At 36.7% G+C, this 16388-nt stretch overlaps 1 protein-coding gene across 3 annotated transcripts in view; it reads left to right on the top strand.

The window, feature by feature from the left end:
- Positions 1–7794: 7794 nt before the first annotated feature.
- Positions 7795–16388, top strand: part of LOC307171812 (BAR/IMD domain-containing adapter protein 2) — a 33086-nt gene continuing 24492 nt past the window's right edge. For 2 of the 3 annotated variants that reach the window (XR_013823604.1, XM_079893672.1), the window contains exons 1-4: positions 7795–8168; positions 12553–12661; positions 13707–13782; positions 13892–13978. Coding sequence is in view for 2 of the 3 variants with exons in the window: in XM_079893672.1 (XP_079749798.1) it covers positions 12614–12661; positions 13707–13782; positions 13892–13978 (211 nt within the window). In the remaining variant the exon portion in view is untranslated. Of the gene's footprint in view, positions 10844–11109; positions 12662–13706; positions 13783–13891; positions 13979–16388 lie in introns of all 3 variants that reach the window. The other variant, XM_079893673.1, reaches the window with a different exon arrangement.

Here is a 16388-nt window from a genome sequence, read left to right as displayed (position 1 = left end):
GAATCTATTGAGTACACCTGCCCTGAGAGCAGCACGTAATACACTAATATAACAGCGATTTGAATCTATCGAGTACTCCTGCCCTGAGAGCAGCGCGTAATACACTAAAAATAACAGTGATTTGAATCTATTGAGTACTCCTGCCCTGAGAGCAGCGCGTAATACACTAATATAACAGTGATTTGAATCTATTGAGTACTCCTGCCCTGAGAGCAGCGCGTAATACACTAATATAACAGTGATTTGAATCTATTGAGTACTCCTGCCCTGAGAGCAGCGCGTAATACACTAAAATAAAAGCGATTTGAATCTATTGAGTACTCCTGCCCTGAGAGCAGCGTGTAATACACTAAAATAAAAGTGATTTGAATCTATTGAGTACTCCTGCCCTGAGAGCAGCGCGCAATACACTAAAATAACAGTGATTTGAATCTATTGAGTACACCTGCCCTGAGAGCAGCGTGTAATACACTAAAATAAAAGTGATTTGAATCTATTGAGTACTCCTGCCCTGAGAGCAGCGCGCAATACACTAAAATAACAGTGATTTGAATCTATTGAGTACACCTGCCCTGAGAGCAGCGTGTAATACACTAAAAATAACAGCGATTTGAATCTATCGAGTACTCCTGCCCTGAGAGCAGCGCGTAATACACTAAAATAAAAGTGATTTGAATCTATTCCTGCCCTGAGAGCAGCGCGTAATACACTAAAAATAACAGTGATTTGAATCTATCGAGTACTCCTGCCCTGAGAGCAGTGCGTAATACATTAAAAATAACAGCGATTTGAATCTATTGAGTACTCCTGCCCTGAGAGCAGCGCGTAATACATTAAAAATAACAGCGATTTGAATCTATCGAGTACTCCTGCCCTGAGAGCAGCATGTAATACACTAAAATAACAGTGATTTGAATCTATTGAGTACTCCTGCCCTGAGAGCAGCGCGTAATACACTAAAATAAAAGCGATTTGAATCTATTGAGTGCTCCTGCCCTGAGAGCAGCTCGTAATACACTAAAAAATAACAGCAATTTGAATCTATTGAGTACTCCTGCCCTGAGAGCAGCTCGTAATACACTAAAAAATAACAGCAATTTGAATCTATTGAGTACTCCTGCCCTGAGAGCAGCTCGTAATACACTAAAAAATAACAGCAATTTGAATCTATTGAGTACTCCTGCCCTGAGAGCAGCGCGTAATACACTAAAATAAAAGCAATTTGAATCGTACTCCTGCCCTGAGAGCAGCGCGTAATACACTAGTAAAAATAACAGCAATCTGAATCTATCCAGTACTCCTGCCCTGAGAGCAGCGCGTAATACACTAAAATAAAAGTGATTTGAATCTATTGAGTACTCCTGCCCTGAGAGCAGCAAGTTATACACTAAAATAAAAGTGATTTGAATCTATTGAGTACTCCCTGAGAGCAGCGCTAAGGCGGGAGATGTATCATTTTGACTGTTGAAAATACCGCGGAAAATTTGAACGAGTTCTGTTCTCGCATATCGATTTAACAGACAGCGAGGTAGCTGTCGGTACACGATCCGTTCAACCTGCACGATCCGTTTCACGCATGCGCATAATTACGTACGTTAAATAACAAACGGGTTCTTATGGACGTATTTTGTTATTCTGTGCCGTGATGAAGACAGAAATATTATGTCGGTGCCTGTAACAGTTTTATACACTGCTGTCACGTTATTTGAGCTGTTTCTGGATGAAGGCAGACTTGGACGTATTTTGACAGTGGGTCGTGTTGACACGAGTTCAGGGAAAACTTCCTAATGTCAAGTTTAAAATGAATATGCGCTTAAGGTGCGTGACAAAAACACACGCGCACTTCAGTTAGTGCGATTAAAGTGTGGCCGCATGCTGCGATTTAAAACAGCGTACGCCGCCTGTTTTAATACGATTATAGTTTATGCAATTATGAGCTTAATCACATTATTAAGTATTGTGTTTACATGAGGTAAAGTATAATCGCAATATTGCTAAAATCCCATTATACGCATGCGTAGAACGGATCGTGCAGGTGGAACGGATCGTGTACCGACAGTAGCATTGGAAAAGCATGTTTTACACCAGTTACCCCATAAGCAGCTTTGTTTTGGTCGACTGATGAAACAGTCAAATCAAAATGCATACAATACGATATTTAGACGATGATTAGTATTAGTTCTGTGCATTTTTAAATGTTCGCTTATTATCTTAGTAAACGTTAGAGGATGTTGAATTGTAACAAAATATAGTAGTAAATTCACTTACCTTGCAATAAACGCGTTCTCCCACGAACATCTGTCTTTTATCCGACTATTCCTCAAGAATCCCTCCGCAGCGCATCTCAAATTCAAACGTCTAAACCCCGCCCTTGCTTCAGTTTCATTGGTTGAAGCTGTAAACCAATCATTTTCCTTTCTGCCCTCAGAACATGTTTGAGTAAGTAAAACTCCCATCTGCTGTCATGAGTGGTGGTGGACGAGCCTAAACTTCCGTGAACGAGCGCCGCCACGTGCATGCGCGCCGAACAGACCGAGCGGAGCGCAATAATTCGGACTAAAATATACATTAACACTAAATTATAAATATATTTTGTTAAAATATTTGTTGTTGAATATTTGTTGTTGTTGGTGAACATAAATGTGCTAAATAATTTCAAACCTATACAGGTGTATTTTTGTGATATAAGTTTTGTTTTTATTTATTTTCATTTTAAGTTTAGTAAATTTAACTACTTCTTTAAAAAGCATTATTTTGTTTTTAGATTGTAGTTGCAATGTTAGAATATAATGTGATTTGACCACTTTTTTGGATTGACTGCAAGGTTACATTCACAATGTTTGTTTTCATAGCCTTCAATATGAACATTGTTTGTAGGACGTATTGATCAAGATATGAAATAACATTTTTTTAATTAAATACAGGGTTTTTTTTATTTTATTATTCAAATAGAAAAAAAAAAAAAAGATTAAATACTGAGATTATACCATTCATCGCCATTTAGCCCAAAAATTCAGGTTTCTTTGGCAATTGGCTATTGCCCAACCCTACCTTACCCCTACCCCTACCCTATATATTTATTAGTAAAATTAATTTAAACATAAGTGGTTATTTTATGTATTTACATATTTACAGCACAGGTAAAACAGTTTGCATCTACGGTTTCTGTTCTGTAATTTTTCACGTCAACTTTCAACTTGGCCAACTTCCAAGCTAATCGCATTAAAAAATATTTAGGCTGAAAGTTTGTTTCCAAACGCAAGAGGGCAGCAGAGCATTGTTTTTCTGTCAACTCTGTCAACAAAATTGCTTTTTAAATACTATTAACACCACTTCAACAACAACAAAAATATCAACAACATCAGCGTCCAAATAAAGGTCTTGTCTGGCAACTGATAAATATGTATTTAATATCATAAAGATATTTATAAAAATTAAGGTAATATTTATTGATCAATAAGCATTTTGGAGATCAAATTTTATTTTTATTTATTTATTTTTTTGGCAAAAAAAAAAAAAAAAAAAACTCAGGAGGTACTGTAAGTGTACCTTGGTTTTGAATATATGCATTTGTTACTGTACACACTAAAAAAAAAAAAAAAAGTTGAGAAAACTTAAAAGTTTAAGGCAACCACCTGCAGGACATTTTTGAGTTTTCTCAACTTACGTGTTTGAGTTATCTCAACTTTTCTCAACTTTTTTCATTTTGAATAGTTGAATAAACTTTAAAAACTGAGTTTGTCATACAAAACGTAAGTTGGATTTTTTACAGTGCATGTGAAGCTATTGAACCATTTACACTGATGCCAAACCATAAGATCTATAAAAACTTGTATGAGAAAAGTAGGCCTATTTCTTATCCTGTATCTAGTGGCCCTATTACAAGTGGACAAGTATTACAGCTTTCTTCTGTCATTCACACTGATATAAACGGCTGATCATACACGTAATCCGCCAGCATCATTCATTTATGACTTTTGCAATGTTTCCTCAGATTGTCCTGTTATTCGAGTCATGTGCACAATTTTTTGCGAAGAATGGACATTTGTATTTACAAGAAATAAGCCAATTAGTCATTATGGACCAGATCCTAGAATATCTGAGATACCAAATTATACATATGTAATTTAACAATTAAATTAATGTTCATTGATTTACTTTTTGTTAGGAGTAGCCTCTCAAAGTGATGGATACCAAATTTTGTGTGAACAAGACAAACATGATGGTTTTACAGTAAGAATGATTTAGATTTAGATTGATAGATTGATAGATAGATTGATAGATTGATAGATTGATAGATTGATAGATTGATAGATAGATAGATAGATAGATAGACAGACAGACAGACAGATAGATGATAGATAGATAGATAGATAGATAGATAGATAGATAGATAGATAGATAGACAGACAGACAGACAGACAGACAGACAGACAGACAGACAGATAGATAGATAGATAGATAGATAGATAGATAGATAGATAGATAGATAGATAGATAGATAGATAGATAGATAGACAGACCAAACTGAAGTAATTAAAGTTATCATGAATGATTACAGATTCACTAGCAAAAGCTTAGCCTAAATGAACTTACAGTTTTTCTGAATTGCTAAAACACATTTCTCAAAACCATCACTCACTTTCTCAAAACCTTAAACACAAAACCAAATCTTCAGACAACATTCAGAGAACATCTGACTCTTCTGGCAAAATCAAACATTTGCCTCAAAACCATTTTATCTGTGTTCAAACAATGCTTTCACATCATTCATTAGACACTACATCAAAAAATGGAGAACACAGCATCCAAAGCATGCTTACACCACATTATAGTGATCCCATTTTACAGTAAGGTTAATAAATTGTACACTGTACTGCAATAGTATTGTACTGAATATTGTATAGTAGGCCTATTGAATGTCTGTATATTCAGCACTTGCATATACTGTAAAAAAAAAATACAGTAACCCAACTGCAAAAGCCAAAAATAAATCAATAAACACTCTAAATAAAAAGCATGTTACAGTACACTCAAATAATGTAAGTTGTGCAGCTGCAAAATCAAGGTCAACAAGAGACTGATTCTGCCTCAGCGTGACGTCTTCATGTTGGTCAGCCTGAGGACTCAGGCAATGTTGTCTCTTGCCAGGCAAAGGAAAAAACCCTCCGGCCTTGACAACACACCTTGCTCTTTCTCATCTTCATCCTCTTCCTCCTCGTCTACCACCTCTTACTCTTCCTCTTCTTCTTCTCAGATCGTTCCATCTATTGTTGGTATCATCATTCAGCCATTGTACAGTTGGTTTGATCACATCATTAGAAATACAGTTATTTCAAATTGCTTACATACAATTTCTGAAACTATGGCTCAATTTCTAGAAACTCTACACACAAAACCACGAAACACGCACATAACATGCAAAACAGACATCTCTTGCAAAAACAAACACATCCTTCAAAACTATTTTAACTCTTCCAAAAATTGTGTTTTTGCATAGAAACTCTACACACAAACATAAAATGATTAGCCACAGGCACGCCAAACTACACACATGTGAAAAATGTAAAACACTACTATCTTGTGTCTTTTGCTTGTTCAGTGTGCAGTGTAGTGTACAGGAGTTTGTCACGCGTACATGTATGTGCACAAATACACTGTATATACAGTATGTATGCACAATTGATGAATGTTACGATTTTGAATTTGTTTCTATTGTGAAGCTGCAGTGAAACAATCTATATGGTAGCGTGTATGTACATTCAATATATATATATATATATATATATATACATATAATACAGTATATATATATATATACACATACATACACACATATATGTAAATATATATATATACATAAATACTTACTGTTGTTAGGGGTTAACAGTTTAGGACCCAAGGACCAGATGTTTTAAAGAAGACCCGGAGTCAGAATTATAATAAATTGAAGAAAAGTTTTACTGAAGATAGTTTGCAGTTTCATCAGCAGAAGTCAGCTTCAAGACTCACACAGGAGTTCAAAGGCCGCCCCGCTTACAGTTACAAAGATCACAGCAGTTATACCCCACACACACACACACACACACACACAGCACTTATACCCTTTCACCAAGGTCTAAGCTACGTCATTGCTTACAGGTTGAATGATTCTCATTGGTTAAGAAATAGATAAACATAGTAATTTTCCACACATATACAGATAGACTGAAGCATATCTCCATCGATTATGCAGCTGACACTCGGACCCTGAAGTTAGGCACGTCGTGACCTTCCAGGTCGCAGATTTGGGTTGCTGGGTGCCAGCATGTCCAGAGCAACAACTCAGTCAATCTCCAATAATGCCAGTGGCTCTTTAACCTGTAACCAAGAAGACTAACACACACACCGACACACAGCTTTTCCAAGGTTGGATTTGGCCAGGCTCTAACTATAAACAGGAGTCTCGTCTCAAAACATCAAGATAACAAGTTCTTTCTCTCAAGGATAGGACACTTTAGTCTAAATGGAAAATATAGGCTTTAACTGAGAAATGGTCCCTTAAACTATAGACTACAATGACCCCTATTTGTTTTAACACGTTGAAGACCTTTCTCAAACACAAAACATGTCCCTATTTCATTTCTGGAAGCCGGGCCAAATAAGCAAGCACTGTTACTGCATTCAGATATCAAATACTGACATTAAAGAATACATGAAAAGAACATTTCAGTGATCACACTGGTAACTTCTATAACAAAGTAAAATCTCCAGAGAAGTCATTCAACTCATTTGATATTTAGAAGGAAAAATATTGATTAATACCTTGATTATAATCACTCATTACAGTACATATACATTGAAGCAGCAGTGGATTCCAATCCACCCCCTTCAGTAGACCAATATGTAAATATATATACATATACATTTACACTATAATTCAAGGGGGTAATTTTTTAAAATGTATTTCTCAAAACTGAGATTAGATTTATATGTGATCAATTTATGTATAAGTGTTTTCACACATGATCATTGGGTGGTCATCAGTAAATGAGTGTGGCATGTAGAGAACTGTGTTCAAAAAGTTTATTTTCCAATTTCAAACTTTTGATTGTAAAGCGTATAATGTGCTTGCAGTTTTGCAGACTTGATCTGAAGATTAGGTGACATGAGTGAATGGTTTCACTGACTGAGCCTCAAGTTCCACTTTAGTGTGCAAGCAATTTGAAAAAACTGTAAGAAATAACAATTTTGAGTCATTGTGTGTAAATGATAACTGTGTTGTTGTAGTTGTGTTTAACTTTTGCCTGCCTGTGTTTAGCGTTTTGAAACAAGTGCATCACAGTGCGAAATGTGTTTTAGTGAGTGAGAATGTGTTTAGAGATTAGCAAAAAAGAGTGCATGAGAAATGACCTGTTGTGTATAATTAAGATATTGCGTTAAGCTGATCAAATAGTCAAAATAAGCAATGTCAGACCATTTAATTGGCTTATTGGCTTAGCAACGCTTTGATAAACCAAAATTCTGTTGATAAGTTTAAAGTAGGCTAAATGCTAATTACATTTAGGCTAAGAATGAGGTTTCTTGAAGATATATTCTGCCAAATGTAGGCCTAATTTTAACCACATTTAACCACATTTTTGCACATTCCACTTTTAATAGGCTATACTACTTATGGAATTAAAAGTGTTCGTGGACACAGAACGGGTTATGAATGAGAGTGGGATTTCTCTCTCTCTGTGCGTGTGTGTGTGTTGGTCCTGTAATGAGCGGAGGCTCTATTCACAGCTCAGTCCCGTTACCTCATTGACATTCAGTCCCAGTGAGAGAGACTGACAGAGAGTAAGAAGACCGACATTGTCCGGGACAGAGACAGAGACAGCGACGAACGAGCCGCTCGAGATCTACATACCGACAGCAAATGGACATTTTAGGCGGAATGAAGATTAAAGTTTGATGTGAGCATGAGTGCATGTGATCTGAAGAACAATGAGCACTGAATGTGTTCTGACCTGGATTCAGTGAGGAGTTTGGGAGAGACAGGGTGAGGGGTGAGGGGTGGAAGAGGGATTTACTGGGTCAAACTAACTAAACTACCCCCACCACTGAACGGAAAGTCATAGAAGGAAAAGTGACGAGAAGAAAAAAACACCAGACAAAGCGGTGAGGAAACGATGAACACTGAAAAGGTAGGGAAATTACTATATGACACAAAACCTCTGAATAGCCACTAACACTGTAGTTCTTTCAGTTAAGTAAACGAACAATCTGCTAAATGACTCTGTGCAACAAGTGCCATGTGAACAAATATTAAAAATGCGAATGTTTAGTCAACGTGATTAGCATTGTAAATGGCAACGAGCTGAGAAAGTTGCATTGCTTTTTTTCTTCTATGAATCATTTTTTCAGCCCTGTGAATTATTGCATTAAGAAGCAGAAATGCTCTACTGAAATGCCACTTTCATATCAGCTCATGTTTTCCTTACAGCTTTTCACTGTGTGTTAAATTAGCAGAATCTACTCGTCATTTTTACCTCATATTTACTCTCAATATAATATCGCAATTTCACCACTTTAATCACCAGCCCTAGGGAACAGGTGTCAACAATGAGAGAAGTAAGTTAGCCTATATGAAATATGTGAAAACATTAGAGACAACAATTTTTATACACAGGCTATACAGAAATATGCAGTGACACAATTATATCTTCAGTGAAGACTAAAGTTTGATTAAGTAGAAATACAATCTGTTTTGGTGTCGTGTTAGTCCTAAAAATTCATTGTGTGTTAGTTTTGAAGTTATCTGCTTATGTTCTCCTAAACACTGAGAAAATTAACTTTGAGCATATGAATTCACTTAAAATGTACAGCACTCAGGGCTGCTTACACATTTTTGTCCATTCAAATGCAAGAATGTCCCTCCCCCAAAACCACTTGCTTTTAACTGAATTTCAAATAGCAAATCATGGTTCATGGCTGTAATGTAAACTAAAACTTATTGACTCTTTACAAAAAGGGATGTACCCTCAAAGTGACATCTTTGTATCTTATTTATCCTAAAAGGTTCATAGTAATGCCTTATGGCTATATTTTACTACTCTAATGTACTTTTTTGGGTAAATATAAGGCACAAAGTTGTCCTTTTAGGGAACTGCCCTAGTGACGAGCTGTTGTACCCCTAATGGCCAGGACACATTGTACAATTTTGGGCTGTCCCAGACGAAAGATGAAAGAATCGTGGCAATTTCTGTAGTCGTGGCTCCTAAACGGTGGTCCTACGTCGTACAGTGAGAGAGGTTCAAAGACGACCCAACATGAAATGGCATATTGATCAACGCGATATGGCGCTAAACTTAAAACTACTTACCCTGAGCTCCATTTGCAAGATTTGCAATTGCATGCCAAGTTGGCCTCTCTTCCCTATCTAGCATGACTGCGTCCATATTCTCCTCTTTCACTTCCACATCTTTTTTTCAGCACACATAAAAAACACGAATTGCCAAAGGTCGAGTGCTCTATTTGTTCACCACTAGCACTTGCTGATGACGTTTTATTCTTCTACACTAACATAGCCTACGATTCAATAAGTGTCATCATCATACAATCTTCATACATGTCGTACCCAAGTTTAATAGATCCATGTCGTACAGTGTGATTTGTAATGATCTTATAGGATTGCTGAGATGTCTGTAGCAGGCATAAAAGTACAACATGGATGCAGTGAATTGTGGGTGAATCCCTGAACTATTAGTCAATCATCTGCTCTCATTAGCTTTGTTTCCATCCAGCTATTTTTATGGGAATTTTGGATGTAGTAAAAAAGACACATTGGCTTCCCCGACTGATCAGATATTTTGCGCCAATTTCCCAGGAAGCCACAATATTGTTCTCTTGAACACATGGAATGGAAATGGTGCTTTATTGGCACATGTTTTATGTGATATTCCAATTTTGCTAACTTCGGATGGAAACAGAGCTAGTGTGAATCAAAGAAAAACGAGAAAGAGAAGATGGGAAATGGAAGTGTCATATGATGAGAATGTTATTTTTTTGTCTCACTTGATCATTTAGGTCAAATTCTTCCTCCTAATCTTTCTCCAATAACACGCATGAGAGCGCTGACCTGGTGTAAACACTGGCCTTCAGAGCTGAAACTTTATGTGATGGGTAATCCTGACTGGAATCTTTTATTCGGGATCTTTCCAGAAAGGGAAAGCGCAGTGTTTGTTCAGCGGCGTGACTCTTGCACTTGGACTGGGGAAGAATTGCTCTCCTCCAGGGCACTATGGCATATCAGACTCAATTTCATGAACTTAAGACATGCAATAACAGTGTCTTAGGGTGGCTCTGGCCAGACTCAGACAATGAAATCTCTTGAGGTTCACTGACAGGGGTGGTCTTTATTTTGAAATTCACAAAATAAAAAATACTTACAAGGTAACAGTTCCATGAGATGTCAAATAACCTAAAACATGCGTCATGTGGTGCCATCTAACATAATTATTCAGGTAGAAATATTATGACATAAGTCAACCGGACTACTTCAGGTTTCAGACAGTAAATCATTTTTGGGGGTATGTTCTGTATATCAGAGAGATTAGATCTTCTTGCAGAAGGATGCAGTTTCATTAATTTCATTAATAAAATAATGTTTTAATGAAAACGTGTTCATTAAAACACATTTTAACCCCCTTTTTGAGCAAAAATGTGAAAATGCACCATCCAAACTTAAATGGATGTAATTCATGCTTTGGAATACAGACCTCAGGTTGGTCTCCCTTTCAAGAAGACACTCGGCAGATTATTGCAGACATACACTTCAAAAAATGAAAGTGTAAAAAAGTTATAGAAGTTTAAGTTTACTGTAAACACAAGTAATAAAAACTCAGTGAGTGTTTTAGCGCAATTTTCTGACGTCATGGGATCACAACACTAAGAGATAGTAAATCTTTTTATGTTTTTTTTTTTTTTTTTTTTTTTGTGTGCGTTCCTGAGATTAGACCTTCCTTAACATAATGCCGAAAACCCGAAGTCTCTAGGTGGTCTGGTTGAGGAGGAGATAGAAGTGCAAGATTGGTGCGCACAGACAGAACAGAAATCATGAGTTAACAATCGCAATTTTGTCCGTAGGAAAATTGCGCTAAAAATGTACTGTACTAAACATTTTTTATTTGATAGAAAATATATATTTGACTAAATAATTTTTACTATAAAATTGCTATTAAATCAAAGACATATGTCTAATCAAGTTGGGTTCCAAATTTGAAGTTGATATCACAAAAATTTAGGTTTGTTAGCATAATACCATAAATAGCCACCGGGTGACACACACATTCCATTGATTTTTTATGAGTTTTACTGTGACAAATTAATAATTTTCTTTAACAATATCACTTCTGTCGCCAAATATGGAAACTTGAGTCTCAAAATATGTGATGGAAAAAACAAAGACAATAAAAAGAGAGCACCAAGTGTCCTGGTAGTTGACAGTTAAAGGGTTAATATGTAGTGATGGTTTAAAAAAAGCGATATATTAAAAGATGTATATAAAGGACATCCTATTATTTTACCTGCAAACAAACAGTGCGCTCACATGAAGCCAAATATAGCCTACAGAAAATCTCAACTGAACTGAACTATATTATATTATCACGCAGCTCTTTGTATAAAGTTGAATACATAAGTATGTCCAACTTTATCAGTATACATGCGTAGAGCGGTACATGCTATATATAGCAAATCTCAACAGCTTGATTGCTTGTATCGTCTCAAAATGTAAACTATAATATTGCACAGCTCTAATCTGTTAAATACAACAATAAGGCATGAAGATATTAAGATAAAACCAATAACTTCTTGTTTTTTTGTAAAGCTGCTTTGAAACAATATGTATTGTGAAAAGTACTAGATTTGACTTGATAAAAGCAATTTGGCCCTTTTATGCTTATGCACGCCTAATGCATTTTTGCTTAAACATGACAGTCATATTCCTGCATAAAATTTCCTTCCTGTTGATGGTTTGGTTTAAATATCTGGGGCTTTTATATGGGTTGGGTCTTTTGGTGACACGGTGATATTTTAGACGATTTTCTTCCAAGATTGTGACACTGGTTTCCTGTTTTTGAACGTCAATATCTCGGTGCACATCCATGCCAAAACGGTTTTGCAGGATCTTGACCGAGTCCAAACTGGGCCAGTGACTGCGAGCCTGGACTAAACACACAATCACACAATGCCTGACCTCTCTAATGCTCTTGTGATTGAACAGAAGCAAATCCCTTCAGCAATGTTCCTCAGACGCATTCCTCAGACGTCTGGGTTTTTATCTCAACTTCACAATAATTACAGTGTTTTAGAACATCTAAATATTCTAGTTACAATTGCTTAGTTTTCCATTAGAATTTGTTACCAGTTATTATTGATGAATAGTGTATACTGTGGTTGAAATCATTATGATGTTCCCTTTTGATGGGCTCATACCATCCCAAATTTAAGGCAGATCCCTGCAAATAAAAAAGCAAATGAAATGATCCCGATTCATCTCACTTTCTTGCTCTCCTTCTCTCCATGTAGCCAGTTGTGCTGTGATTTACATGTAAAAGAAAGGTGAACTGAAGCTGGAGAGAGAAGCACAATGTCACGCTCAGATGAGGTCAACAAGATGACAGAAAATGTCTACAAGGTAAGACTAAAGGAGACAATGAAAAGACTATTGAAGACGATAATAGGAGATATCTATAAAAAAATCTAGTGTTAAACACGTGCCAAGTTCATAGAAATGTAATCTTTTATTTGTTGTATTTTTTTGATGAAAAAAAAAAAAACGTATAATGCCAAAGGTTCTCTCAAAATTATGAAGAAACGTTCTTCCAGTTACATTAATAAAACGTTCACTCAGTTATAGTCTTTAATAACGTTAGCATTAGCACATAAATGTTATTTATACATCATTAATGGGACACTTTTTTTGGAAACATTTTAGTTGGACATTAGTCAAAGGTTTTTTAAACATTAAAACTTACTACTTCTCTGAAGATGGTTCAGAGAACATGCAAAAGTAGCATTCCCATAATATTTGCAAAATAGTAAAATAGACTAAACTTTATGTTTTATCTAATGTTCACATAACTAAGAAATTTTTTTTTTATTACATCTAAATAACTGGATGTTTTGAATGTTCTGAGAACTTTTTCACAGGAACGTTTGTAAAATATTCTTAGAACATATTTTTTTTAGCTGGGTAGACATTTTTACCTTTAAATGCCACAAAACATTAATTTAAAATGCATATTCCAGTCTTTGTCTGTATGAATTGTATTTTTATATGACAATTTTAAACCAGCTTTGAACAAAAAATTTGCTTCACAACATTGACACTTACACAGATGGTTTTCCAATATCCCTCTTCATGTATTACTTTATCCTGTTATGACACTGTACAACATTTTATTAAATTAAATTATTAGTAATTTAATCCCTTAAATTTGGTTTTGTTGGTGTAACCTATCATATTTAGTTTGATTCAGTAATGTTAAATAATTTTCTTTTGAATAAAATCAATTAATTTAGATGTTAACACATGAAACTAATTTTTTAGGCTACCATTTTTTCAGTGTGGCCAAAATGGACCGTTTCTTCCATCCTTCTGTTTCAGTAATATAATTAATTACAGATCAAAATGTGTACAGTTGTGTCCTAATGTCAGTTATTGCTGATTCTGTGTTCAGGGGATTCTGGACCAGTTCAACCCCAGTCTGAAGAATTTTGTCACGATGGGGAAACACTATGAAAAGGCTCTGACGGGTCAGACACTTCAATAGTTCACTTTTTTGTGGGCTAAAGTCCACAGGAAATCAGTGTCACGGACTGAAATCCCTGACTCTCTGTCTCTGTCTCTCTGACTGCTCTACAGGCGTCACAGTCGCAGCTAAAGGATACTTTGACGCTCTGGTCAAACTAGGAGAGCTGGCCAGTGACAGCCAGGGCTCAAAAGAACTGGGTAAGTGAATGCAAGAGCAGTATATTTACAGTACATTTACAATTAAACTATTTCCACTTAAAGGGATATTTCACCGCTGGAAAGATGAATGTGTATTTGAATTGGGTCATTTATGTAGTAGAAATGTGAAATTATTTAAGAAGTTGGGTAATTTATGTAAATTATTCTAGAAGTCAGTGCCTTCTAGACTGAGAAAAGCCATAAAATGTATTTTTGGCTCATGTGGATGAAAGACAACAACTCCCAGAATGCACTTGCTTCGCTGCCCTACGAGGCCACTCCCAAGCCACGCCTACCGGTTACAGAGGACAGTATCGGAAGAAATGATACAACTAGGCTACTAGTCGACTCAAAACTGAAAAGACACCGTTTTATGGTGAGATCCCCCTATGGGCGGGCTGAAGACATGCGGGACGAGCTCCTCCTATTGGCTATAGTCTCTCGCCTCTGGACAGAAAAACCTCCAATGACACTAAATGACGATTGTCTTCGGAGGTTTTTTCCAGACACACAATACAGAAATCTCTCGTCTCAGGGGGACATGAGGGAGGGAAGCACGGTCACTCGAGAATACTACCGGTTTCTACTGATACAAAGCTTAATGCTAATCGGTGAAGTATCCCTTTAAAACACTTATTGGCTGATGAAAGCACAGTCTCAGTTCTTCACTAGTCACAATCCTGATCTGTAATGTCAAGGAGAAGAACCTCCACGACACATCTGTCATAATACAATGAAACATTGGCAAATCACTCCGCCCAAGTAGCAGTGCTTCGCCTTCTGAGAATATAGTTCCCAGTATGTATACGGTTAGAAGATGGCTGTGTCTCATGTGACCTTGTTATTTGTTCACGCTGTGACCATACAAATCACAACATGTAAATAGGAAAATGTTAGCGTTATTTTGTCACTTATTGGGAGCAGTATGCTAGCTGGAGCCGTTTACCTCCAGTCTCTGTGCTAAGCTAGGCTAGTGGTGGGTGCGTCAGACAGAGTTACGGCACGCACGGAGATGAAAAGGGTATGTATGGACTTATCTAACTCTGGGGGATACGGTGAATAAGCCAAAGTCCCAAAAAGTTGGCGTGTTCCTTTAATGCTAATCGAGGAAGTATCCCTTTAATAATGTCAAGAGATTCGGCAGTGGATTTTCAGCTCACAGCATGTTTTGTGTGTGACTGGATGGCAAGAGTTTATGTTAGAATTTGAACTGTTATTTAATGTGTTTTTGAGAAAGATAAGTAACAGAGAGAGAGAACTTTTAGTGACAGTTACGAGGGATTTTTTGAGGTGGTGATGATTGGAGTCTGTGGTCCAGGGGTCTCAAACTCAGTTCCTGGAGGGCCGCTGTCCTGCGGAGATTTGCTCCAACACTAATTTAACACACCTGAATCAAGGGCTGTGTCCAAAATAGCTTTTCCCTACATTACTGCACTAATATAGTCCACTTGAAGGAGTGAATGAAAACGAGTGAGTGAATTGACACTGAGTTCGCCAGAAGCTGCTGTCGCTTTTGCATAGCTTGTGCTTGCGGTTCAATAATCATTTGAGACTTAGCAAACTGGCAGCTCTAGTAGTAATGAAAAGATTTATCTTGAACTCTATGGCATGTATAAACCTTAATTAAACAATTTAATGATCAATTCAAATGGAATTTTATACTTTATTATTACGCGATATTACGCTGTATCCACATTGGACCAGCGGTTTGGAAAATGGATGGATGGATGATTCAGCTGCGGCCGGAATCTTTTGGTGAGACGCGGGATTTCATTCGGCACGACCATCACAGTGCATTATGGGTATTCACTAGCCATTGAGTGTGCATCAGTTGTACACTTGCTATTGCGGTGCATTGTGGGATTGAATGAGTGCACAAGATAATGTCTTCATCTAGACATTAGTTTCATGAAATCTGAATCAGTAGGAAATAAAGAGAAGACGTGTCCAACTATGGTTTCAGACACCACTACAAATGTCCCCTCAAATAAGGATATAAAGGGCGATTTCGGACACAGCCCAAGTCTTCAGGATCACTAGGAACGTCCAGGCAGGTGTTTTGGAGCTAAAATCTGTAAGACGGTGGCCTTCAGGAGCAGAGTTTGTAATCAGAAACAAGCTGCTATTAAGACTGTTGTTTCAATAAAAGAGCAAATAGTGTTGAAATATATTACGTTGTAGGATTATTATGTTATATGACCTAAATCTAATTTTATAATAACAAAGTTTGTTCTTCTGTGAACTAGTTGCATCACTTCATTATTAATAATTGCCTAAAAAATACATGGAGCAATTGATTCTAAATTACACCAGTCCCCATGATTTAGATTTAGATTTGCTCTGCAAGTAGTCTGGCAAAGAGCTCATTCAAGCCGATTTCTAATCCGTCCAAATCGAGGCACCAATCAGA

The sequence above is a fragment of the Squalius cephalus genome, assembly GCF_949319135.1.
Source record: "Squalius cephalus genome assembly, chromosome: 15".
NCBI lineage: Eukaryota > Metazoa > Chordata > Actinopteri > Cypriniformes > Leuciscidae > Squalius > Squalius cephalus.
This window is presented reverse-complemented; position numbering and strand designations above follow the sequence as displayed.